Source organism: Triturus cristatus, chromosome 9 (genome assembly GCF_964204655.1).
Source record: "Triturus cristatus chromosome 9, aTriCri1.1, whole genome shotgun sequence".
Taxonomy (NCBI): domain Eukaryota; kingdom Metazoa; phylum Chordata; class Amphibia; order Caudata; family Salamandridae; genus Triturus; species Triturus cristatus.
This window is the reverse complement of record NC_140592.1, coordinates 695,192,128-695,218,590: the sequence shown is the minus strand read 5'-3', so window position 1 is coordinate 695,218,590 and position 26,463 is coordinate 695,192,128. Positions and strand designations below refer to the sequence as shown.

Below are 26,463 nucleotides of genomic sequence, written 5' to 3'. Positions count from 1 at the left end.
TAAAACATTTTGCAAAGGAAGCACCCATATTACAAACTGTCTGTAAAAGCTTGAAAAAAAAACAAAAAAACAAAAAAATAAAAAACGAATGTATGATTTTCCAAGTTAAAAAGGGTGAATATATCTGGCACACACATGCGTCTCCTAAAACATAAAGGAAAAAATGTACTCCCAACCCTACAACTTACATTTCTTCAATTAGAAAAAATGTGTCTCCAGCTCATAGTCTGAGGGTACGGATGAAACAGGTTAGTACTTTACAGATATGGATAGTATTTTTATAATCACTGCCCATAAATATGCTGCAAAAAATGAGCAAAAGCACAGTATTTGTTCCCTTTGAAAAAAAATGTTAAACAGCAAATACAAGAAGAAATTACTTCCATGTACCTCAGAGCTGTTTAAACTATTGCCATGCAATTTTTAAATAAACTTGCCCAAAACGCCATCTTAAAAATTAGTATTGAGGATTTTGTGCAAAAATCTTCAAGAAGCAGCTCTTGGCCCCGCCTGAATCTCAAATTATGAACAAATGGCCAGCATTTTTCACTACTAAAAATGGCAATCCTGGTCGAGGGTATTTGACGCGGAACAGAAAATGTAAGTTACCAGCAAGTGCCGCAATATTTAACACTTTTTCTTAGGTTTAAGTCACCGTAAGTGTATAAAGAAGTTTGCACATGTTTTGGAACAGTCTCAAGATATGTACAAAGGAGAATGGTTGTGAAGTCCCAACCAGGCACCACACAGGATACATGCTGTGGTGCATGTATCCTTTGTTGTTGCCCATATCTGCATGATATACATAGGTTTTCTGGTATATGTGCCAGATGCTGATCTTTCTAATTCTAGAGATTTTCAAAGCCACATTGGCTTTGCTGCTGATTTTGTAGGGTGTGTACTACCCCATTTGTCTTTGTATTACCAGTAAGCACGAAAGTACCACCCTCTAAGTTTCTGTATGCTGTGTAAGAACCCTCTTTTGATTAAGCTATTTTAGGCGTGATAGATGCGCGTATGGTCTCCATCCGTGGACTGAGACTGTCCTCTGTGAAAGTAAGTTGCCTGTGTTGTGACACTAACTGATTGGGAATGGAGTGACTCCTTGAGTTGTGGTGGTAGGTGTGCAAGTGATGGAGGAGGATAGGAACAATAAAGTCCTCTCTAACTGACTTGTATTATTTATTAAGTAAAGGGATTGCGCATCTGTATAGGAAAGTGTGTACTGTATACATTATCCTCTAAGAAGGTGTGTAGCCCCCTATACAGTGGTTGGTACCTGTATGGGCAGTGAGTGCGACAGTGTTTGTGCTGCCTCTGTGAGTAGGGTTGCCATGATGTGCGCATCTATGTTGCTCTGCATCTGTGCATTTGGGTTGGTATGTCTTTGTGTCTCCCTGTCAATCACCCGCCCCCAGGCTCAGTATGGAAGTTACAAAGAGGGTGGGAATGTAAATTGTGTTATGTGTATGAGTTTCTGCTGTAGTTGAGTAAGTTATTTGAGGAGATGGGAACCGGGAGTAGTGTGAAGAGTGGCTTTCAGAATGCTTGTTACCAAAGTAAAAACAAAAGTTGATGGACAGAATGCAGAACATTGTCATACATTCACCCCAGTACAGAAATCGGAGCCTAAAGCGATCGTTTTTTTTTGCTCACCATGCCGTTCCAATTTGAACCCAGCCATATGAATGATGGATTTAACCCAGATCTCTTGACTGGGGGAGAATGTTTTGATTTGTTCTGCATTCCGTCCATCAATTGTGTGTCTTTTGCTTTCTCGCCCCAAGTGCGCTGGGTATGCCTAGACGTGGGTCCCGGGCTTACTGTGCCACTGGAATCAAGCTATCCTGGCTGAAGAGGGGGTGAAACCCCAAAACCGGTCCTAGGATGCTTGTTTCCAGTCCAGGGAGGACCTGGCTTAGCAGTTCGGGCTGGACTGTTCCCATGAGGCACAGGGTCAAGACTGATTTGCATATGGCCAGGTCTAAACTGGGGTGGCATGGTGAGCAAAAGAATGATGGATTTAACCCAGATCTCTTGACTGGGGGAGAATGTTTTGATTTGTTCTGCAGCCCGTCCATCAATTGTGTGTCTTTTGTTACCAAAGAACTCATTTCTGAACGCAAAAAAGAAATCGGAAAATAGAGATTTTGAGTTTATGCTTTTATAACATAACAAAACCCTTCAGCAATGAGATTGCTACATAGACAAATCAGTTCTTTTGATTATCTCAGAATGGGGACAAGCAGTAGTGGGCAGTGCCAGGGGAGATGTTTGCTCAAAGGGCAGAATAGATATTAGGGGAACTATTTTGTAAACAAGCAGTGGTAAAGTCAATAGGTCTCATCCTTGAGGCCTATTGGTTTTGAAAATAGTTTTTAACCATACTGTACAGGAAACGGGCAGGAGAAAGCAACACTGGGAGAGGAGTAGTGGTGGTGGTAGCAAGCACTCTGGGGCAGGAGCTGGAAAACGCATGCACTCTGTGGAGTGCTTAAGAAAAGGTGATCAGTGGAAGGACACAAATAAATTGGAAATACTCTGGAGGAGAAAGGCAACCCATTGAATAAGAAGCAAGGAAATGAGAGACAGGAAGCCAACCAATGGGTGAACTGAAAGCCCCTGAAAAGTAAGCCCACAATATGTCCCGCAACAGACAGTGAATGCACTGTCTAGTATGCTTGACCTTAAGAGAAAGCATGTTTTCAAGCTTTTAGTAAGTTGTTTCTCCTAGGATTACGTATGGTGAGTATTTCAGAACTAATAAAAGATTATAAAAAGGTCAAGTCACCAAACACTCCCAGCAAATACCATACAAATTATATCCAAATAATTTTACAAATCTAGCCACTGTCGTCAAATTCTCTCTCAACTACTAAACCAACACTTTACACAGTCCTAATCTAAAACTCTTTAGAGAAAAATACTGCACGTGTCCAACAGGAGATAAAGTACTGCACAGAAAAGGAGAGATAGCAACTTCCATAGAAGTGTTGATTCAAAGCATGAGGAAAGCCCACAAACATAGCAACATCACCTCCATCCATGTGAAAATACTAATGTATGGAAATAGGCTCCAGAGGAAAAGCTAGTCAAGCTCCTGAGATATACAAGGTCACAATTAATTAAATCTATAACATAAAAATAATTGTAATAAAAACACACACAAACACAACATTTCTATTCACCTGGATGGTCATGTCAAACTCGTCGCTCATCCTACGCAGCTCGCGCCCGTAGCGCATAGCCTTACACAGATTAGACGGTGCAGATTGAGATCGTGTCCTAAAACCCCCAGGCTCATCTGGGGTCTCTGCGTCAGTGGGGTCAGAGGCCAAGCGCACCCTTGTTTCAGCTGTGGAAAGAAGAAAAGAGAATGGCAGAAGGTTGCAAAAAACAGAGAGCAGTCACTACGTAGAGCCTTTTTTGGACAGGCCTGTGCCAAAAGGTCTGAAGTTTAGGGAAATTATTCGTTAGCATAATAGACGAGAAGTGGAGAACCTGGGAGGCTAAATGCAAAGTTTCTATTTCAGGCTGCATCGTCGTTTTTATATTATACATTTCAAGAGATTGAATAGGTCTGACATTATATAATATTTATTAAGAAATCAAGAGATACTGCCCAATCAGAGGTCGTGGCTGTCTGTTGTATTGATTCTGTTCGCCATACTAAAACTTGGGGAATTCGAAGAAGGTGTATTTTTTAATGCAGTGATGAAAGTGTCTGTTGTCAGCTGGGCATCGCAGCACATGGGCGGTCTATATTATGGGTGTGTGTAATTAAGTAAAATTTAGTTTCATGTAATTACAGCAATTATGGGAAATTACGCAAAATCTCGCTCACACTTACAAAATTACCTGAAGTGGTACAAATTCAGCTAAAAAAATGCGTGGCTTGGAAAGTGAGGAAGATGGTGGAGTGAGCTCTCAGCTCCGCTACAGAGGACCAGATTAATCTACATACCAGTCCTACATTTGGAGGATTTGGACAAAACAAAGATGGATTCTGTTGTGAAAACACCAGAAGTCTCTTCCGATCCCCAAAAAAACCCGGAAGAACTGCCGAAGAATACACCCCAAAACCCAGGCCCAACAGAATGACGGAGGAGTAAGGCCGATAGAGAAGCGACCACGTGGCAGGCAGGAGCAGTACCAGCCTGACTACCTGCGGCAACTCCACTCAAATCCTGAGAGCTTCACTCACCATAGCACACTGACTGGAAGCTGACAGTCTCAGGTTGCTGTGCTGTTGGGGGAAGTGCGGCGATAGACGGAGCGGCGGTGGACGAGCAGTTGCTAAGCGCAAACGAGCAAAGCGATAGGCAGACGAACAGGACCCTAGCTGAGCCCGGAGACTGCCCGACGCGGCAATCTGCAGAAAGTCATAAACACGGAACTGTTCCTTTCAACAAAACAAGTAGTAAGATCTAGTAACCCCAAATAAACGTTAACAAGCAAAAATTCGCACACCGACAATTCTGATCTTACCGGCTGGCCAGACCTTGATACCGATCCTCAACATGGCGGCAGTTTAACGCATCCGCGATCATTAAGCAGGCATCCCAGTGCTCGCCCTGATCGGATCAGATTAGTCTAGTCAGTTGAGTAAAAAAAATCTGACTGACTTAATTACCAGCCTGCGTGCCTGTATGCCTAACCTCGACATGGCGGCGATGTAAACGCCGGTAAACTTAAAAAGCGCTTTAAAAAACTGCCCTAAGGATTCAAGTACTTTAACCGGACAACACAGCAGAGCGGTTAACATACACCGCGCCTATCTTGATGCACTAAGCAGTGTAATAGGTGGGTTTCCTGGCCATCTCGACACGGCTGCCTGACTTTAATATGGCGAAAAGCGTTACAACAAACAAATGATGGACGGAATGCTGACAATGCAGACATTCTCCCCCAGTCAAGAGATCTGGGTTAAATCCATCGTTCTTTTGCCCACTACACCACCCCAGTTTAGACATGGCCATATGCAAATCAGTCTTGACCCTGTGCCTCATGGGAACAGTCCAGCCCGAACTGCCAAGCCATGTCTTCCCTGGACCGGAATCAAGCATCCTAGGACCGGTTTCTGGCTATCAGCCGTCATCAGCCAGGATAGCTTGACTCCAGTGGCGTAGTGAGCACGGGTCCCACGTCTGGGAATACCCATCCCACTTAGGGCGAAAAGCGTTACAACAAACAAATGATGGACGGAATGCTGACAATGCAGACATTCTCCCCCAGTCAAGAGATCTGGGTTAAATCCATCGTTCTTTTGCCCACTACACCACCCCAGTTTAGACATGGCCATATGCAAATCAGTCTTGACCCTGTGCCTCATGGGAACAGTCCAGCCCGAACTGCCAAGCCATGTCTTCCCTGGACCGGAATCAAGCATCCTAGGACCGGTTTCTGGCTATCAGCCGTCATCAGCCAGGATAGCTTGACTCCAGTGGCGTAGTGAGCACGGGTCCCACGTCTGGGAATACCCATCCCACTTAGGGCGAAAAGCGTTACAACAAACAAATGATGGACGGAATGCTGACAATGCAGACATTCTCCCCCAGTCAAGAGATCTGGGTTATATCCATCGTTCTTTTGCCCACTACACCACCCCAGTTTAGACATGGCCATATGCAAATCAGTCTTGACCCTGTGCCTCATGGGAACAGTCCAGCCCGAACTGCCAAGCCATGTCTTCCCTGGACCGGAATCAAGCATCCTAGGACCGGTTTCTGGCTATCAGCCGTCATCAGCCAGGATAGCTTGACTCCAGTGGCGTAGTGAGCACGGGTCCCACGTCTGGGAATACCCATCCCACTTAGGGCGAAAAGCGTTACAACAAACAAATGATGGACGGAATGCTGACAATGCAGACATTCTCCCCCAGTCAAGAGATCTGGGTTAAATCCATCGTTCTTTTGCCCACTACACCACCCCAGTTTAGACATGGCCATATGCAAATCAGTCTTGACCCTGTGCCTCATGGGAACAGTCCAGCCCGAACTGCCAAGCCATGTCTTCCCTGGACCGGAATCAAGCATCCTAGGACCGGTTTCTGGCTATCAGCCGTCATCAGCCAGGATAGCTTGACTCCAGTGGCGTAGTGAGCACGGGTCCCACGTCTGGGAATACCCATCCCACTTAGGGCGAAAAGCGTTACAACAAACAAATGATGGACGGAATGCTGACAATGCAGACATTCTCCCCCAGTCAAGAGATCTGGGTTAAATCCATCGTTCTTTTGCCCACTACACCACCCCAGTTTAGACATGGCCATATGCAAATCAGTCTTGACCCTGTGCCTCATGGGAACAGTCCAGCCCGAACTGCCAAGCCATGTCTTCCCTGGACCGGAATCAAGCATCCTAGGACCGGTTTCTGGCTATCAGTCGTCATCAGCCAGGATAGCTTGACTCCAGTGGCGTAGTGAGCACGGGTCCCACGTCTGGGAATACCCATCCCACTTAGGGCGAAAAGCGTTACAACAAACAAATGATGGACGGAATGCTGACAATGCAGACATTCTCCCCCAGTCAAGAGATCTGGGTTAAATCCATCGTTCTTTTGCCCACTACACCACCCCAGTTTAGACATGGCCATATGCAAATCAGTCTTGACCCTGTGCCTCATGGGAACAGTCCAGCCCGAACTGCCAAGCCATGTCTTCCCTGGACCGGAATCAAGCATCCTAGGACCGGTTTCTGGCTATCAGCCGTCATCAGCCAGGATAGCTTGACTCCAGTGGCGTAGTGAGCACGGGTCCCACGTCTGGGAATACCCATCCCACTTAGGGCGAAAAGCGTTACAACAAACAAATGATGGACGGAATGCTGACAATGCAGACATTCTCCCCCAGTCAAGAGATCTGGGTTGAATCCATCGTTCTTTTGCCCACTACACCACCCCAGTTTAGACATGGCCATATGCAAATCAGTCTTGACCCTGTGCCTCATGGGAACAGTCCAGCCCGAACTGCCAAGCCATGTCTTCCCTGGACCGGAATCAAGCATCCTAGGACCGGTTTCTGGCTATCAGCCGTCATCAGCCAGGATAGCTTGACTCCAGTGGCGTAGTGAGCACGGGTCCCAGGGTCAGCAGTTCGGGCTGGACTGTTCCCATGAGGCACAGGGTCAAGGGACTGTTCCCATGAGGCACAGGGTCAAGACTGATTTGCATATGGCCATGTCTAAACTGGTGTGGCGTAGTGGGCAAAAGAACGATGGATTTAACCCAGATCTCTTGACTGGGGGAGAATGTCTGCATTGTCAGCATTCCGTCCATCATTTGTTTGTTGTAACGCTTTTCGCCCTAAGTGGGATGGGTATTCCCAGACGTGGGACCCGTGCTCACTACGCCACTGGAGTCAAGCTATCCTGGCTGATGACGGCTGATAGCCAGAAACCGGTCCTAGGATGCTTGATTCCGGTCCAAGGAAGACATGGCTTGGCAGTTCGGGCTGGACTGTTCCCATGAGGCACAGGGTCAAGACTGATTTGCATATGGCCATGTCTAAACTGGTGTGGCGTAGTGGGCAAAAGAACGATGGATTTAACCCAGATCTCTTGACTGGGGGAGAATGTCTGCATTGTCAGCATTCCGTCCATCATTTGTTTGTTGTAACGCTTTTCGCCCTAAGTGGGATGGGTATTCCCAGACGTGGGACCCGTGCTCACTACGCCACTGGAGTCAAGCTATCCTGGCTGATGACGGCTGATAGCCAGAAACCGGTCCTAGGATGCTTGATTCCGGTCCAAGGAAGACATGGCTTGGCAGTTCGGGCTGGACTGTTCCCATGAGGCACAGGGTCAAGACTGATTTGCATATGGCCATATCTAAACTGGTGTGGCGTAGTGGGCAAAAGAACGATGGATTTAACCCAGATCTCTTGACTGGGGGAGAATGTCTGCATTGTCAGCATTCCGTCCATCATTTGTTTGTTGTAACGCTTTTCGCCCTAAGTGGGATGGGTATTCCCAGACGTGGGACCCGTGCTCACTACGCCACTGGAGTCAAGCTATCCTGGCTGATGACGGCTGATAGCCAGAAACCGGTCCTAGGATGCTTGATTCCGGTCCAAGGAAGACATGGCTTGGCAGTTCGGGCTGGACTGTTCCCATGAGGCACAGGGTCAAGACTGATTTGCATATGGCCATGTCTAAACTGGTGTGGCGTAGTGGGCAAAAGAACGATGGATTTAACCCAGATCTCTTGACTGGGGGAGAATGTCTGCATTGTCAGCATTCCGTCCATCATTTGTTTGTTGTAACGCTTTTCGCCCTAAGTGGGATGGGTATTCCCAGACGTGGGACCCGTGCTCACTACGCCACTGGAGTCAAGCTATCCTGGCTGATGACGGCTGATAGCCAGAAACCGGTCCTAGGATGCTTGATTCCGGTCCAAGGAAGACATGGCTTGGCAGTTCGGGCTGGACTGTTCCCATGAGGCACAGGGTCAAGACTGATTTGCATATGGCCATGTCTAAACTGGTGTGGCGTAGTGGGCAAAAGAACGATGGATTTAACCCAGATCTCTTGACTGGGGGAGAATGTCTGCATTGTCAGCATTCCGTCCATCATTTGTTTGTTGTAACGCTTTTCGCCCTAAGTGGGATGGGTATTCCCAGACGTGGGACCCGTGCTCACTACGCCACTGGAGTCAAGCTATCCTGGCTGATGACGGCTGATAGCCAGAAACCGGTCCTAGGATGCTTGATTCCGGTCCAAGGAAGACATGGCTTGGCAGTTCGGGCTGGACTGTTCCCATGAGGCACAGGGTCAAGACTGATTTGCATATGGCCATGTCTAAACTGGTGTGGCGTAGTGGGCAAAAGAACGATGGATTTAACCCAGATCTCTTGACTGGGGGAGAATGTCTGCATTGTCAGCATTCCGTCCATCATTTGTTTGTTGTAACGCTTTTCGCCCTAAGTGGGATGGGTATTCCCAGACGTGGGACCCGTGCTCACTACGCCACTGGAGTCAAGCTATCCTGGCTGATGACGGCTGATAGCCAGAAACCGGTCCTAGGATGCTTGATTCCGGTCCAAGGAAGACATGGCTTGGCAGTTCGGGCTGGACTGTTCCCATGAGGCACAGGGTCAAGACTGATTTGCATATGGCCATGTCTAAACTGGTGTGGCGTAGTGGGCAAAAGAACGATGGATTTAACCCAGATCTCTTGACTGGGGGAGAATGTCTGCATTGTCAGCATTCCGTCCATCATTTGTTTGTTGTAACGCTTTTCGCCCTAAGTGGGATGGGTATTCCCAGACGTGGGACCCGTGCTCACTACGCCACTGGAGTCAAGCTATCCTGGCTGATGACGGCTGATAGCCAGAAACCGGTCCTAGGATGCTTGATTCCGGTCCAAGGAAGACATGGCTTGGCAGTTCGGGCTGGACTGTTCCCATGAGGCACAGGGTCAAGACTGATTTGCATATGGCCATGTCTAAACTGGTGTGGCGTAGTGGGCAAAAGAACGATGGATTTAACCCAGATCTCTTGACTGGGGGAGAATGTCTGCATTGTCAGCATTCCGTCCATCATTTGTTTGTTGTAACGCTTTTCGCCCTAAGTGGGATGGGTATTCCCAGACGTGGGACCCGTGCTCACTACGCCACTGGAGTCAAGCTATCCTGGCTGATGACGGCTGATAGCCAGAAACCGGTCCTAGGATGCTTGATTCCGGTCCAAGGAAGACATGGCTTGGCAGTTCGGGCTGGACTGTTCCCATGAGGCACAGGGTCAAGACTGATTTGCATATGGCCATGTCTAAACTGGTGTGGCGTAGTGGGCAAAAGAACGATGGATTTAACCCAGATCTCTTGACTGGGGGAGAATGTCTGCATTGTCAGCATTCCGTCCATCATTTGTTTGTTGTAACGCTTTTCGCCCTAAGTGGGATGGGTATTCCCAGACGTGGGACCCGTGCTCACTACGCCACTGGAGTCAAGCTATCCTGGCTGATGACGGCTGATAGCCAGAAACCGGTCCTAGGATGCTTGATTCCGGTCCAAGGAAGACATGGCTTGGCAGTTCGGGCTGGACTGTTCCCATGAGGCACAGGGTCAAGACTGATTTGCATATGGCCATGTCTAAACTGGTGTGGCGTAGTGGGCAAAAGAACGATGGATTTAACCCAGATCTCTTGACTGGGGGAGAATGTCTGCATTGTCAGCATTCCGTCCATCATTTGTTTGTTGTAACGCTTTTCGCCCTAAGTGGGATGGGTATTCCCAGACGTGGGACCCGTGCTCACTACGCCACTGGAGTCAAGCTATCCTGGCTGATGACGGCTGATAGCCAGAAACCGGTCCTAGGATGCTTGATTCCGGTCCAAGGAAGACATGGCTTGGCAGTTCGGGCTGGACTGTTCCCATGAGGCACAGGGTCAAGACTGATTTGCATATGGCCATGTCTAAACTGGTGTGGCGTAGTGGGCAAAAGAACGATGGATTTAACCCAGATCTCTTGACTGGGGGAGAATGTCTGCATTGTCAGCATTCCGTCCATCATTTGTTTGTTGTAACGCTTTTCGCCCTAAGTGGGATGGGTATTCCCAGACGTGGGACCCGTGCTCACTACGCCACTGGAGTCAAGCTATCCTGGCTGATGACGGCTGATAGCCAGAAACCGGTCCTAGGATGCTTGATTCCGGTCCAAGGAAGACATGGCTTGGCAGTTCGGGCTGGACTGTTCCCATGAGGCACAGGGTCAAGACTGATTTGCATATGGCCATGTCTAAACTGGTGTGGCGTAGTGGGCAAAAGAACGATGGATTTAACCCAGATCTCTTGACTGGGGGAGAATGTCTGCATTGTCAGCATTCCGTCCATCATTTGTTTGTTGTAACGCTTTTCGCCCTAAGTGGGATGGGTATTCCCAGACGTGGGACCCGTGCTCACTACGCCACTGGAGTCAAGCTATCCTGGCTGATGACGGCTGATAGCCAGAAACCGGTCCTAGGATGCTTGATTCCGGTCCAAGGAAGACATGGCTTGGCAGTTCGGGCTGGACTGTTCCCATGAGGCACAGGGTCAAGACTGATTTGCATATGGCCATGTCTAAACTGGTGTGGCGTAGTGGGCAAAAGAACGATGGATTTAACCCAGATCTCTTGACTGGGGGAGAATGTCTGCATTGTCAGCATTCCGTCCATCATTTGTTTGTTGTAACGCTTTTCGCCCTAAGTGGGATGGGTATTCCCAGACGTGGGACCCGTGCTCACTACGCCACTGGAGTCAAGCTATCCTGGCTGATGACGGCTGATAGCCAGAAACCGGTCCTAGGATGCTTGATTCCGGTCCAAGGAAGACATGGCTTGGCAGTTCGGGCTGGACTGTTCCCATGAGGCACAGGGTCAAGACTGATTTGCATATGGCCATGTCTAAACTGGTGTGGCGTAGTGGGCAAAAGAACGATGGATTTAACCCAGATCTCTTGACTGGGGGAGAATGTCTGCATTGTCAGCATTCCGTCCATCATTTGTTTGTTGTAACGCTTTTCGCCCTAAGTGGGATGGGTATTCCCAGACGTGGGACCCGTGCTCACTACGCCACTGGAGTCAAGCTATCCTGGCTGATGACGGCTGATAGCCAGAAACCGGTCCTAGGATGCTTGATTCCGGTCCAAGGAAGACATGGCTTGGCAGTTCGGGCTGGACTGTTCCCATGAGGCACAGGGTCAAGACTGATTTGCATATGGCCATGTCTAAACTGGTGTGGCGTAGTGGGCAAAAGAACGATGGATTTAACCCAGATCTCTTGACTGGGGGAGAATGTCTGCATTGTCAGCATTCCGTCCATCATTTGTTTGTTGTATGACTTTAATATGGCGGCTGTTTTAACTCCTCTAGAGAGGGACACATCACCACCAATCCACAGGCATGCTGCTTCATGGTCTCTGCATGGGCCTACCTTAATCTATGGAGATATTTGTTGCCGTTGCCTTAGATCTGTGTAACTGACTATATCTAGACAGGTTATCCAACTGCCTGATCATGTTGCCTGACCCTAAGATGGTGCCCTTGATTGTGCTAGGTCGGAGCATGTAATTACCAATGAGCACAATTAGACATAATTTGGAGCTAGCATTGGTATAACGGTGAATGCATCAGTAACCGCAAATCTATACCTCACTGGTCTGCTCAGCAAGTTCAATCAACACCAATTATCACTTGAATGGTGGAATGCAACAAACAGCTTCGTAAAATGGTTGCCCGAGACTACCAGTCTACCAGTCTACCAGTCTCCAACTAAGCAGGTATCAAAAGGTATCGGGTCTGCCATCTGTATTGTATATTTACTAATGTTTTACTAAAAGAGCGTGCCAAATTGATCCAGCCTGATCCCCATCGGGGTGGGGCGAATACAGTGCAATACAGTGCAACCTCAACGTATCTACAAAATCATAACAGTGCAACGGTGGGGCAACTGCAGTACAATTACAGTGCAACTACTGTACTTGCTCACTTCAAACAACTCCTAGTTACTAGCTACCTATCCTTGTCTGCGCACACTCGCAATTTACTAAAGCCTGCGAAATCCTCAGCAAAGCTTCTATAACAAGGAAAAACTGCCTGATCTAACAGCAAAGCAAACGCTGCACGTCCGCTCACAAGGTCCGAGTTCAGGAAATATGTGGTTATAATCATCTATGAAAATGACGGAAAAAGACACTAAACAATCATTAAAGAGAGTGAAAGTGGTTCCACCACACCCAGATTCTCCAGCAAAAGGAAAACAAGACATCAACTCCACGATGGAAAGGATCCTAAAAAGAAATTTAAAAAGCTTGGATGTTCACGACCTGGCTAAATCGACAAAAACAAATACTGACAACATGCAGAATGAAATTGCAGCCATTCGCCAAGATATGAAGGAAACAAGCTCCAGAACTGCAGAGGCGCAAAGCAGGATCAGCTACCTGGAGGACAACAGGAATACAATGAAAAAGACCGTTCAAGAACTCAGTAACGCATCATGCTCTCTTGCTAAGGACATATCAGAATTAGAAGACAGGAACAGCTGTGGTAACCTACCAGAGGGTGAAGAAGATTCAGAACACTCCTGCATTACATTTCTGGAGAAATCGTTCACCCGGGCAACCAACTTAAAATTCGTCAAGGATCTGGAGTTTGATTGGGTCCACAGGTTCCCAACATGGTTGTCTCCTAATCACAAAACACCCCGACCCATGGTGTGCAAACCACTGAGATATCAACATGTAGATCTTATACTGAGCCACGAGGAAGCACAACCACATATTATGGAAAGGTACAAAAATCTTCATCTCAGGACAACTCAAAGTTGACTGTTGAAACACGCAAAGGTTTTTTTAAACCTACATCCTAAAATGAAAAACAGCTGGTCTAGAAGGTTCATTCATTGCTCCTGCAAAGTTCAGAATCATCTCACAAGGCACCCCTCACGTGTTCACGGATCCAGCCTTGCTCAACAAGTTCTTAGACGAGAAAGGTGAAACACAAATGGATACTTTGGTTCCCAAAGGACTCGAATCCTACTACCGTTCACGAGCCGATCCATCTCTTGACCTTGATGGTTATTCATGATCCTGTATCGATCAGAACGTATATTACCTGGTAATATGTAAGACTATGTTTCTTATACCTCTTAACCCAAACATATGGCTATTTCAAACCGGTATGGTGATGCTTGACTATTAACAATTAATAATAACTATTCTATATACACTTGGGTCAGCTAACCCAACTACACACATTACATATACTGCACACCCCACCACTACACATAGTGCTCAAGTGTACTGTTTGCTCATAAAGAGACTTTAAAGAATCTCCACAACCTGTCCTCTGACACTTACGCGCTCACGAAGAGCCGTTTTCAGTTTGGCCCGAGAAACAACTTATGCATACATATGGTGCTCTACTACCAACCGTAACTCTCTATGTAAACAAGTATCTCACACTCCTACACACTTTACAATCTCAAACTCCACACAAATAGGATGGTTTGAATATACATACAAATGTACATGCATTGTTAAAGTGGACCTCTTCCACAATGTTAGATAATTTCTGTATTTGTGGGGCTCTGCTACAAAACAATGTAGTTCTCAAAACTTGTTCCTCCGGAGGAGCTATTCTCCTCTTATCGCTACGCCCGTTGGCCAATGTGGGGGGAGGCGGTTGATATTGGTTGGGCTTTCCGTTTGTATTGCTGTATTTTTTACTGGCTCCCTTACCTATTGATTTGTGTTTCCTGTGTCTCATGTCAAATTGTCAAACACAAAGGGAAGTTTCACCACAAAACGTGGCTTTTGACAATGCCACCTCATAGTAGGGTAACGCTGGACTACAGAAAATCTCTCTCATACTAAATGGCAGGTCTATATCAATGTATTAAGCTAGTCTCATTAAATGTGAAAGGAATTAATCACCCAGTAAAGAGGAGAAAGGTAGTAGATTATTTGAACAGACTAAAAAAGGTGATCCTTCTCCAAGAAACCAAGCTGGATAGCACTGCTAATTCTCACTTCTCAGATAGTGCCTACTCCGCTGACAAAGATAAATGGGGTACTTACACTAATTACAAGAAATTCCAGAATCAACTTAATCTCGAGCTCCTGGGTTATCTCAAAGCTTACCAAAGATATGGAAGAGTTTCACGTTGCTAACATCTATGCTGCTACGGAGGACGATCCATCTTTCTGGGATGACCTGTACTCACAATTAGGTAAAATCCCTGATACCGCTACCACTATTCTAGCGGGTGACTTCAATTTACCTCTTGGCCCACTCCTTGACAAAAATTCCAGATTCCCATTCCAGCCAAATGAGTCATATAAAGCCCTGAAGAAAATCTGTTCGAAATACAATTTAGTAGATGCCTGGAGAATCCAGAACCCGGCAGAAAGAGAATTTACATTTTAGTCTTTTCCCCATAAGTCATACTCGCGTATAGATTATATCTTGGTCTCCAACAATGCAGTATGTAACGTAGACCAAACAATTGAACCTAGAGTGATCTCAGATCACTCCTGTATTACTCTATCCATCTCGGACCCTGCACCACATAAAAAAAAAAACAAGCTGGTGCTTCAATGACGAGATACTAACTGAACAAGGTAATCTCCAGGCTATTAAAGAGAAGATTCTTAACTTTCTTGATGAAAACAAAGCCGGTGTGACATCTGACCTGACAAGATAGGAGACCCTAAAAGCAACCGTAATGTGAAAAATAATCAGGATTCTAACTTAATTAAATTAGAGAAAGAAATCGCTGACCTAGAAAAAGTGCATATTACCAACAATGACATTGAAACTCTTAACAAAATCCTTAATAAGAAATATGAATATAATTAAATCAGCATCAGCAGGGCGGGGATATGGGTCAATGAACAAAAAAGCTCAAACTATGCGAATGGAACAGGGCGGGCAATTCCCTAGCATCCTCTCAAATTTAAAATACAGAAATACGCATTAACGCTATGAAGGACAAGGACGGGAACATTAACACTAATCCTAAAAAGATAGTTGATATCTTCAAGGATTTCAACAAAGACTTGTATGAGGCAAATACTAACGTAAATCACTCAAACGGTCATGATTATCTAAGTGGGATCACTCTTCCTAGCCCCACAGACCTACAAAAAGCCTCAATAAATGGCCCGATCACGGAAAATGAAGTATTAATGGCGATCAACAAGCTGAAACCTGGTAACGCCTCGTCCCTACTGCCACCACAATTAAAACTATTTGATCACTTCTCAGAGACTGGTCAGGTATCTGGCACGCCAGCTGAAGCAATCATAACTGTCTTGCCCAAAGAAGGTAAAGACCCCCTCTTACCTAAACACTACAGACCGATTTGGTTATTAAACCTCAATTGCAAGATCTATGCAGCGATTCTTTTCAATAGGGATCAAAAGCACATCTGCATACTAATACACCCATCTCAAGTGGGATTTTTAAGATACAGGCTCTCTAGTGACAATACACGTCTGCTATGTCATACCACAGAAAAGGCTAAACTCCTTAACTCACCCACAGTAGCCATCACATTGGATGCAGAAAAGCCTTTCATGAGGCTGATTGGAGATACCTTAAAGCTGTTCTGGAGAAGTTCAACCTAGGCGATAATCTGATCAAAATGATAATGGCTCTCTACCACAAACCATCGGCAAAAGTCAGAGCTGGAGGCATAATTTCCTCTGCACTTAACCAAGGGACAAGGCAGGGCTGTCCTCTCTCGCCCCCACAGTTTCCTCTTGCACTGGAGCCCTTCCTACAACATATCAGAGAAAACAAAACATTGTCGGTATCTCTTTTGCTAACAACCGCCAATCTAGCTGAATACGCAGACAATGTGCTAATTGTCACTGAAGATGCCTCCAATGCCATTCCGGCCCAAATGAATACCATTTATCAATATTCAGAAGTATCAGGGTACTCCCTTAATAAGGACAAATCTGAGGTAAAACTCCTCAGATATTGTGGTCATAAAAAGCATCCCAAGCTCATCAGGCCTTTCCTGGCAACAGGACTATCAAATATTTAGCATCTAGAGTTCACAAACGAACTAATCACCACTGTACATACGAATGAGAAACTACTGTCCAAAGAAATAGACTCCCTTCTAGATAGCTGGTCTCCTAAGTTTATCATGGTGGGGCAGAACCGAGACACTAAAGATGATGGTCACCCCCTTAATAACTATCTAATTAGTATGCTGCCCAGGACCCTAACAGAAGAATTAAAAAAAAAAAAAGAAAAAAAAAAAGGAGGATTGATAAGACTTAGTAAATTCTTGTGGCAGAACAAAAAACCCAGAATCTCTATGAAAAAGCTCAAGCTGGCCAAGGTAAAGGGGGGGGGGGGGGGGGGGGGGGCTATCCCTACCCATCTTCAAAAACTATCAAACAGCCTTTCTATGCAAGCAGGGCTCCAATTGGTTCATTGATAACCCATCTTATGAACCTCCCTGGGTGGCGATAGAAAAATCCCTCACTCCTCTCGCGGCACTAGCCACAATGGGCACAACTCATCTTCCGCACTCTAGAAACATTATACAGAACACCAAAAAAGCCCTCCTAACCCTTGATTCACGCCTGGAGGTCAAGCTTCAACATTCCTACACGTCCTCTCTATGGAACAATCCCACTAAATATGGACAGCTCCTCATTTTTCTGGTTGGACTGGTCATGTAAAGGCATTAATCTAGGGCAAGACATGTTCAAAGGTACCTCTACTCTACCATTCTTATCCTTGCAAAAGCAATTCAATCTGGTAGACCTAGATTTTTATAAATTCCTGCAGCTTTAGATAAGACTGGCTAAAAAAAATAATCTTGTGGGTACTAACCATTCTCTCATTACCCCTTTGGATTGGTTACTCAAAGGAGGTCACCTGGTCTCTAGCATATACAAAATACTCCTACCGAACCAAAATAAGACCCCATCACGTAATCAGCAAAAATGGGAAGCTGAATCACACAAGAATAACATTGCATTTGACTGGACAGTCATTAATAAATCCCCCTACTCTCATAAAATGTCACCTATTGTATCCCAAACTAAATATTTGATAATTAATAGGACATACTGGACCCGCGCCAAACTCTTTAAAGTTGGACTCAAACAAGATCGCACCTGCCAGTGCTGTTATGAAGAAGAGGGCTCACTAGCACACATGCTATTCGAATGCTCCCTCCTCCAAGACTTTTGGAATAGGGTTTTAGGTTGCATCAGACATACCCTAAATATTCTTCCCACCAAAAGAGTTTTCATATATTATTCTGAGTCCTTTAGACCCCCAACTCAAGAACGACAACGATCGTTTGTTACTAGACCTAATGCTCACTTTGGCCTGCAAGCTAATACTAAATAACAGGAACAACTTTAAAGCGATCACTTTCTCTATGTGGCAACAGTGCCGAACTTCTCAGGGGAGCCGACAACATTGCACTTCAATTATCTCCGTGGAGAGCCTTGGGGTGTTCAATATGGACCGCGCTAGACACAAGAGCCTTTATCCACAAGCCTCCATGATCTCTCCTTCAAGTATAACACTTCCCCCTCAGTAAGCTCCTTTCACAATCGTCACAATACACCTCCGCCAGTACTATGCCAGCCCCCAAGGTCATCCTCACTGCCATCTTCCCTTACTTGGGAAATGTTACATCTTTTTACGAAGTCACTGTAATACTCATGCCTAATTGTGTATGTATCTATTTTTGCACAAAGAAGGGATCTGTATCAATTGCTTAGTTGTGTAATGACTCATATGCACAGTCTTTCCCTCTCCCCCTCAATTTACCCTGCCTCTTACGGTTTATTTATTTTACCACTGTATCTCTGGTTACAAAATGTAATAAAAGATATTGAACTTAAAAACATTTTTTTTTTTTGTAATGTATTTATGAGTCAATTTCCGGTCGCTTGCATTCAAAACACCACTGCTTGCTTAAGAATTTGTAGTTTTGCACTTAAAACTACCCAAACGTTCTGCTCAGGTAAAAAACATCTACCTGAATTTTGTTGACTGCCCACATTGAAGAAACTGCAGCTCGTGTTCAACACACTGCTGCTCGCATTCTACCTGAAATGCCACCTACTTTAAGAAATGACCCTAAAGGTACATCCTATGTTAAAATTTCTCACCAAAAATACCATTGTAGTGTAATCGCATACATTTTGTTTAGCAAAATTACTTAAATGATGCCGATAATGTTGATGTAATTAAAAATTTCACCCAAGCCTAGTTTATTTTTCACAAATAGGTTGCACCATATTTAAAAATGTGCTGTTCCCACTCACTAAAAAGTTACTACACCCATCACAACACATGCTGCATTTCTTTTATCAGTTGGTGGTAGATGTAATCTTTAAATCTTACATTCACCAATGGCCATACTAGAGATCTGATCCCTTTGCTTTAAAAATAATAAATAAAACCAAACCACTCCAATGTCTTTTCTGACTTTCGTGCCCTAGAAATGTAGCCTTCCAGAACATAGTGTGATCTGTTAAGGCCTCTGTAGCTCCTGAACAGAACCAGTATCAATTGCCAGGCACTAAAATTTGGGTCACTCCTTTCAGCGACCCTTGTCCATAAAAAAAAAATGTAATAGTAAATGTTTACAGCTTCTTCAATTCATAAACTTAACCAAGTTGGGCTAAAACCTAACTAGTGAATACAATGCAGTGTTAATTGCTGAGAAATAACTGGCTTTAAGGAAAACTGGGACATCCAAGTGACAACCTCAAACAAGCACTGGCATAGCCAATAGGTCTCGCCTTTGGGACTTTATAAGTGTTTAGCCATGCAACAGTTGCATAGCTAAATACGTAGAAGGTCCCAAAAGCGAGACCTATTGGCTATGATCAAACATCAAAGCGAAAGTGAAAGTACTCGCGTCAAACGCGGCACGCTCGACCGCGCACATGCACTGTAGGTCTAGGCTTGCCTGGTAGCACTTTTTGGAGCCCTCTCAAAAAGTCTCGAAAGACCAGCGCATGCACTGGGTCAGGCGAGACCTAAAAAGGCAAGTTTGATCAATGGCAGCAACCAAAGAAGTCAAGACGGAAAGCTTTTACTTCACACCTATTTATAGGGTGGAGGTAGTACAGATACAAGATGCCTTTCCATAATGTGAACCAACTGACCCATAAATGGGACCAGATATTTTCAGAGCAAATTCTACTGAGGTAGGTGCGGTTTTCCTTCCAGCACCAATATGACGCAGACACTGCATTGCGAGACCCACAGATGAACCCTCGCCACTTTCTCAGACTGATCTTTTGCAACACTGGGTTTAGAAGCACATGTGGAACTGTAAGGAGAAAGAAATAACAAGGATCAAGGCCTCAGTTTACACAAGGCTGGAAAATGCAAAGGATCAGCTGGAAAAATCCAAAAATATCACCTAAGGAACCCTGCGTACAAACTTGGATAATCAAGTAGTAAAACCATTTGAGATAGTATTGAGCTTTATGAAACCCAATGACATCAAGGCTCTTTTGTCACTAAAGAGAACAGAGTCCGTTAAAGCTCTGCTGGCTGGCAGAGGAGAGTATGCGTCTGGTCTGAAGAGAAAAAAAAACCCCCAAAAAAAAACAAAAACAAAAAAAAACCTCCACACCACGAGCTTATCGACTTCTGTTGTAGGTTAGGTACCACAATTTGGCAACAAACGCCAGCTTCAGGAGAGCCCAGATCAAGACCACAGACAACACCAAGAGAAACCAGCACCAATGTAACACTTGGACGTCAGGTGTAAACAATTCTTCATTTATTGTTACAAACGATTTATAAAATACAATTTTGCCTGACTTGGCCTAATTTGTACAACGCTAAGCTAACAGGCACTTACAAGCGCATATAATCCAGCTCACACACCTGCCTATGTGACTTCACTATCCAACAGGTGTTTAGTGTGTCATGCACCATACCAAAATACTCATGTTTTGCATTCTATAAAACATATTAACATGATCGCGCTACACAAAATACACAATTAAAAATATGCACTGCTGTGCAATATGGTACACCCATGCCCACAATCTACACTTTCTACGAACACATGCAGTGCATATTCCCCATTAAGAAAAAGAAGAACCCAACAAGACATTGCCGGTGGACCGCAAGAGAACAAGAAACTGTTGTCCTATTATCATCAACAATGCTTCCCAAACATGCAGTATATAAATCAAAATGTTAGTCTCGCTTTTGGTAAATTCAGAACTTCTTTGATATTTAACATATGCAATAGCTCAAGTATTCAAAATATAAGCTCCCTCGCTGTCCGATACAAAACGCAGCTCTCCAATTAATTTGATCCTTTGTCACAGCTTTATAATAGAGCAATCTAGGGCTCTACACAAGTAACATGAAAATGAGGTTCAAGTAATAGCAACAAGGTGTTTATAGATACCGCCTCGACCACTTACATGTGCGAGACTGGGATTGTGAACATAAGTCTGGAAACTCAAACCACCCCTATGCCACAACTTCAGCCAAAGGTAACTCAATGCATACAGCCAGGCAGTAAAATTGAAGTGTGCACCAGACAATTCTCACAACCTACAGCATGATAAAAGCGCTTGTAGCGGAACAGGGGCCAACAGTAATCTTTAATAAGAGCAACACAGCTCTTGTCCAGTTGTGCACACAACCATAATTCTGACATTCTGTCCAAAATCATGCAGGCTCAGTGTACCTGCAGAGTAAACACCAACAACAGGCACTAACAGTACAGGCTACTTACACATTGAACCAAATGAGAACTTGTTAACTGAGCATAAACTAAACAATAAAGCAGTTAACTGCTGAGATGGATACCTCAGTGCCTTGATCCCTACTCTCCTGCCAGCTCAGCAAATTCATATCCAAAGCAAGCTCCACCTGGCCTACACATAATGCATCCTACAAACAGGAGTCCCAAGAATCATATGGTAGTCTCTGCCTCCTCACTGGAAGATTACCAAAATTTCATTAGTTAAGCAAGAAGGCAGATTTGGGTTCCAGCAGTTGTGGAACTACAACTCCTTGGAGCGCCCAGTCCTTTCAATTGACACTTATTCCTGGCTTTAGTTTTTAGCCCTCTGCACTACCGCTTGCCCGAATGGCAATGTTGGCGAATGTAGTTACTACTTCCTAAGGTCCTCTTCTTACCACATAGCTACTGTAACAAAGTGTGGTGTAACACGGTGTAGAGAAGCTTGAGACACGGTCAGATGGAAAATAAGATTTACACTGTGTAGGAACAGCTTAAAAATTAGTTGTTTCTAAAACACATCCATCAAGAATCACTTATGTTTTCCTTTTCTGTCTGGTACCAGCTACCTCTTCCAAAGAAAGTCAAAGCGTTTTTTCCAGAAAGCGACTTCAGAATTTCTGTTCAAGCCCTTGCACTCTTGCATCTGGATGTTGATGAAAACCCTTACACCATGGCCTCCCAGCCTCCACACTTGTACTCCTTAGGGCATCCTACACACACGTCTGATCCAGAGCCTGTACAAATATGATTACATCACCCGCATCATGATGGAACTGCATTTGCTCCCCTTACTAACCCACACCATTTTCAAAACTAGCTAAATCATTTACAAAGCCATCACAACCCGCATTGCAGACATGTGCACCCTTTCCGTTGATTCTCAGCGCACACGCAGCCAGGACGCCATCAGACTGCTAAGGAGTAGAAAAAAAAAAGGAAAAACGGCAAGACATGGGCCTTTTCCATCTTTGCACACAGGACCCGGAACAAAATCCCTGTATCCATAAGGCTCACCCTAACGGTCCATCTCCTCAATGGCTGGCACATATATATTGTTTTATAGCAAAATAAGATAATATTGCTAGCTCAGCTACCAGATGTAGCTAGAGAAAACAAGCAGAATTCTACAAGTTTCAAAGAACACAACTACAATAACATACCAATTGTAGTGTTATATTCTATACAGGTACCTTATATAGACGCAAGTAATATCACAACCTTTCACCTATATTCTTCCCCACATTACATACATAACGGTTCTTAGGCACTGACCTTTTACCTAGATACGACACTGCATTCAGAACGCCGTTTTTTCCCCTAGTTAGAATCTCATACATTATGCATGAAGCTTCTTGGAAGCACAGCAGTACTAACAGCAGGACTGACATCTCCTAAATAATATCAGTGTATAAAGTTCATGGCAGATGTCATCCTTTAGGTCGACACAGTAACACCCTGGGAAGACCTGTGGGTATATATACACACACATCATTTATTGCTTAGACAGAAGAGGAGACCGTGACTTCCCGGCTGACACACTGACCAGAGACGCCGAGGATCCTGCATGCAGACGCTCCAGCTAGCAGTGGTCTAACATCCCTCACGGGGTGTCCAACTCGAGATCAGGAAGGGGGTCCCACATTCGCCAATTCTCAGGTAATTGAGTGGACGCAATCCAAGAGGGATTCTTGGCATAACACCTACACAGATGCTAGGTACATCTAGTTAGGGAGGAATCGTAGGAGTATGCACTTATCATGTATTCCATGTACTTGTATATATTCAGGGTTACTGCAAAATGGTAGAACTGGTCCATCCCTTTACTTGCGTAGTACTGCTAATCACATACCTCTGCTACTGTCTAATGGTTGTTACAGCACATCTATTTTACACTAGAATAACAACTGTTCAATAAATTCTTATTGAAACGCCCAAACTGTTTATTCTGTGTATCTCTGAGACAAAACGTAGTGAGCACGAGTGACAGAGCGAAAAGTAGTATATGGTTTCCACAATCCTGAGGGATCAGGGTTGTCATGTCTTGAGGTTGCCAGAAACTATACTCTCCCAATAAGAGGAGATTCTAGTGGCACTGTGAGCTAGATAATGCAAACAGGCTAACGTATCCGGTGGGGGTGCTCGGAACCAGTCTGCCACCAAACCCACAAATGTATGTTATCCAAACGCGCAGATCCTGTATAGGTAATATAGGAACTACACAATAGTATGCCTTTACATGCATTGTAAATAGAAAGCACGGAGGTATGCATGGGTAAACATTGCACAAGTGTCCATTAAGCTAGAGAAAGGACAGCATTAACATGCTTACAAAATTCAACCCGAAGGGTTTGCATTATGCTATCAGATTTATTTGGTTACCCTACGCAACACTGTGCCTCGACTGGTAGTCCGAAGATCAAAGAAGTCTCTCAAACAGCAAAGCCAAACCTACCCATTTAGATTTACATTTACCCATCTGCATAAGGGTTAAGATTTTCTTAGCGCTATTCACGCGTGTGCACACAGTCCTGTACACACAGCTGTATTTGCATCACCATTTAGCAGTTTTAAAAATGTGAATTACCTTTTAACAGGGCTTTAAGTGAGCCGGGTCCTGCCGGGGCTCAGCACTGGCAGTTCTAGAAAGCAGGTGCTGAGACGGGTCCCTATCGGGCTCAAGGTTTTACCCTCACCACCAGATTGAGGAACAAATCTTAACTCTGCAGCAGTGCCACCCTTCACAGCCTATAGAAGTAGCTTCAAAGAGACTGGTTACAGTACTTTCACAGTTTCATAATTTCAGAACGGAAGCATTTTTAATATTTTATACAAGGAAGCCATAGTTGTTGCTTATGTATCTTATGCAACTAATAACCATTGACGAAGCCAATAGTCCTGTCTTGTTCTAGGTGCAATGTTACTTGTTGTATTATATGTCTGGATGCAATGACATAAGCAGCAAAATATCTGTGCGTAGCATGCTACGCACATTTTTGTAGCTTAGGTGTTTTTAAACCACGCCCTTAATTAGATCGTCCATGCCCCTTTGAGAGACCACCCCGTTTTTTTTTATCCCACTTAAAGCCCTGCCTTTAACATTTAATAACAATGTATCTGGGGGTTTAAGTCTAATGAAAAATCACGAAGTGCAAAAGCACAGAAAAGAAGCATTTATAAGCTTGTCTGTGAGAGGAGGATCTTATTGTGGATTAAAAGTAATGAAGTTCAGACAGATCCACCCAAACTGAGGCCTTAAGCAGTCCTGGTTTCTCGCTCTATAGCTAATTCGGCGAGCAATACTTACAGCTGCTGGTTGCCTCAAGTGTGCTTGGATGATGCAGCTCAGGAGCCGTATGGTGTTGCTTGCCCATCTGCGACCTGTCGCCTGAATGCACTTGCACCGGTTGAGGGTCTGATTTGAAGACACCGGGGTACTCGTCTCCGGGGTTCTCGTCTCCGTCGTCCTCACCCCCGAGCTGAAATGCAGTCGCCATGGTTTCGCCGACCTTTCCCTGACACTGATCCAGGGGGAAATGAGGCGCGAAGAGAGACGGGGTAAGATTATTGAACAAGTTCGTTTCTGTCTCCACCGAAAAAACACTCCTCGATTGGTCACCGCACAACCTTGATGAAGATGAACGCCTAAGGGCAAAACAACATTGAAAATATATACCAAACAATTTCTGAAGAACATGATAATAGACACACTACAGGGACTAAAGGAAAGATTTCCCATTCCAAATGCGTAAAGAAGGCAGCATTAGTATCATACATTGCAACATTCTGAAGCTGGTTTTAGAGGGAGATTTGTTTTTTTAAAAATCGGGGATTTAAGCTTCCTCAATCACTTAAACTGAAGCAGAGGTTATTTTAGGAGGGAAACACCTTAACTAAAGCCATTTTGGGATTAGAAAAACAAAAAAATCGAAGTATCCAACCTGAATAGGGCCAGTCAGCATGTATACCAACAATTGGTGTTAACTGCCCTTCTACGGATGTTGCTCTATACCAGCACAAACCCTGCGTAAACCCTGCGTCATATCCCTATTAAAAGAGGATTCGTTCACTTACCCTGCTGCTCGTTCCTTTTGGTCGCCTTCACTGTACACGCCGATGTTTTCACAGGCTGCCCTCTGTACCCACCGTCACCCAGGTAACTTTAGGAGAAGCAGCCAATCAGGTAGCAACATACCGGAGCAAGATTTCCTTCGGAGCTCAAGGGGGATGTATTTATACTTACTTCCGGTGTAGCTGGAGGCAGCTAAAATAGAGAACGGACTAGTGCAAGAAAGTGACCTGGCTTCCTTCACAGCATTCTAATAATGCCTGTTCGTCTCGGATTTGAGGTTTGACTCACCCGCGGGTGTCTACGAAAGAGCTAGAGCGCTAACTTTGTTCGTGGATTTTGGCAACAATGGGCGCCATGGCGCTGGACAAAACAACGTTGCAATCCTTATATTTTCCGCTCCAGCAGCTTCATATATTGGTGAAATGATTACATGCCATCCGACCCGTTTCGGGCGGGAGACTCCCGACATTTGAAGCAAAATATCACTCGATTTTAGCTGTCTCCCGCTTAAAGTTGCCTCTTTTTAAATCAATCAATCAATCAATCAATCAGAGTACTTGTAAAGCGCGTGCTGGAGCGAGGTTTTCCTTAAGAAACGTATACCTCCTCCATTTCATCATTTTGAATTAATATGAATAACTGATTAACATTAATAGTATTAATTGTTTGCAGTGGGTGATTAATCTACATTACTAATTAGAAAACATAAGTGGGAATCGCATTTGCATGGCTTGATTGATAAGTAAACTAATTTCGTACGCATACTAATATCAGATATTTAGAATTTGCATGTTTAATATTGCTTTTGTGATTTGTGAATCGTGCTTTAAATTGTGAGTATAAACTGCAATGCGTGTTGCTTTTGCCAGATAAATACACACACATAGTGGGCTTAGTGAGGGAATAACATTTTGATTGTCATTTCCATGTATTAATTACGTTTTATGTTTCTTTGCTTAACCCCTTCAGTGCCCATGACGAGCTGGACTCGTCATGGGCTGCGGTGGCGCTGTGCCAATGACGAGTCCAGCTCGTCATGAACTCCGCCCGCTAATGCAAAGCGCGGCACTGGGCGGGGAAAGGGGCGGGCATGCAAGGGGTTAAGTTGACCTATCTGGAGTGGCCACAAAATGGCTGCCATCCC

At 44.8% G+C, this 26,463-nt stretch overlaps 1 protein-coding gene across 1 annotated transcript in view; it reads right to left on the bottom strand.

Moving 5' to 3' along the window:
* BAD (BCL2 associated agonist of cell death) overlaps nt 1-25,513 on the bottom strand; it is a 28,421-nt gene extending 2,908 nt beyond the window's left edge. The window contains exons 1-3 of the mRNA XM_085625813.1: nt 25,322-25,513; nt 24,555-24,892; nt 3,189-3,355 (exon numbers count right to left, since the gene is read on the bottom strand). Coding sequence (XP_085481939.1) covers nt 3,189-3,355; nt 24,555-24,744 — 357 coding nt within the window. The 5' untranslated portion in view covers nt 24,745-24,892; nt 25,322-25,513. The remainder of the gene's footprint in view (nt 1-3,188; nt 3,356-24,554; nt 24,893-25,321) is intronic.
* Between the last annotated feature and the right edge of the window lie 950 nt (nt 25,514-26,463).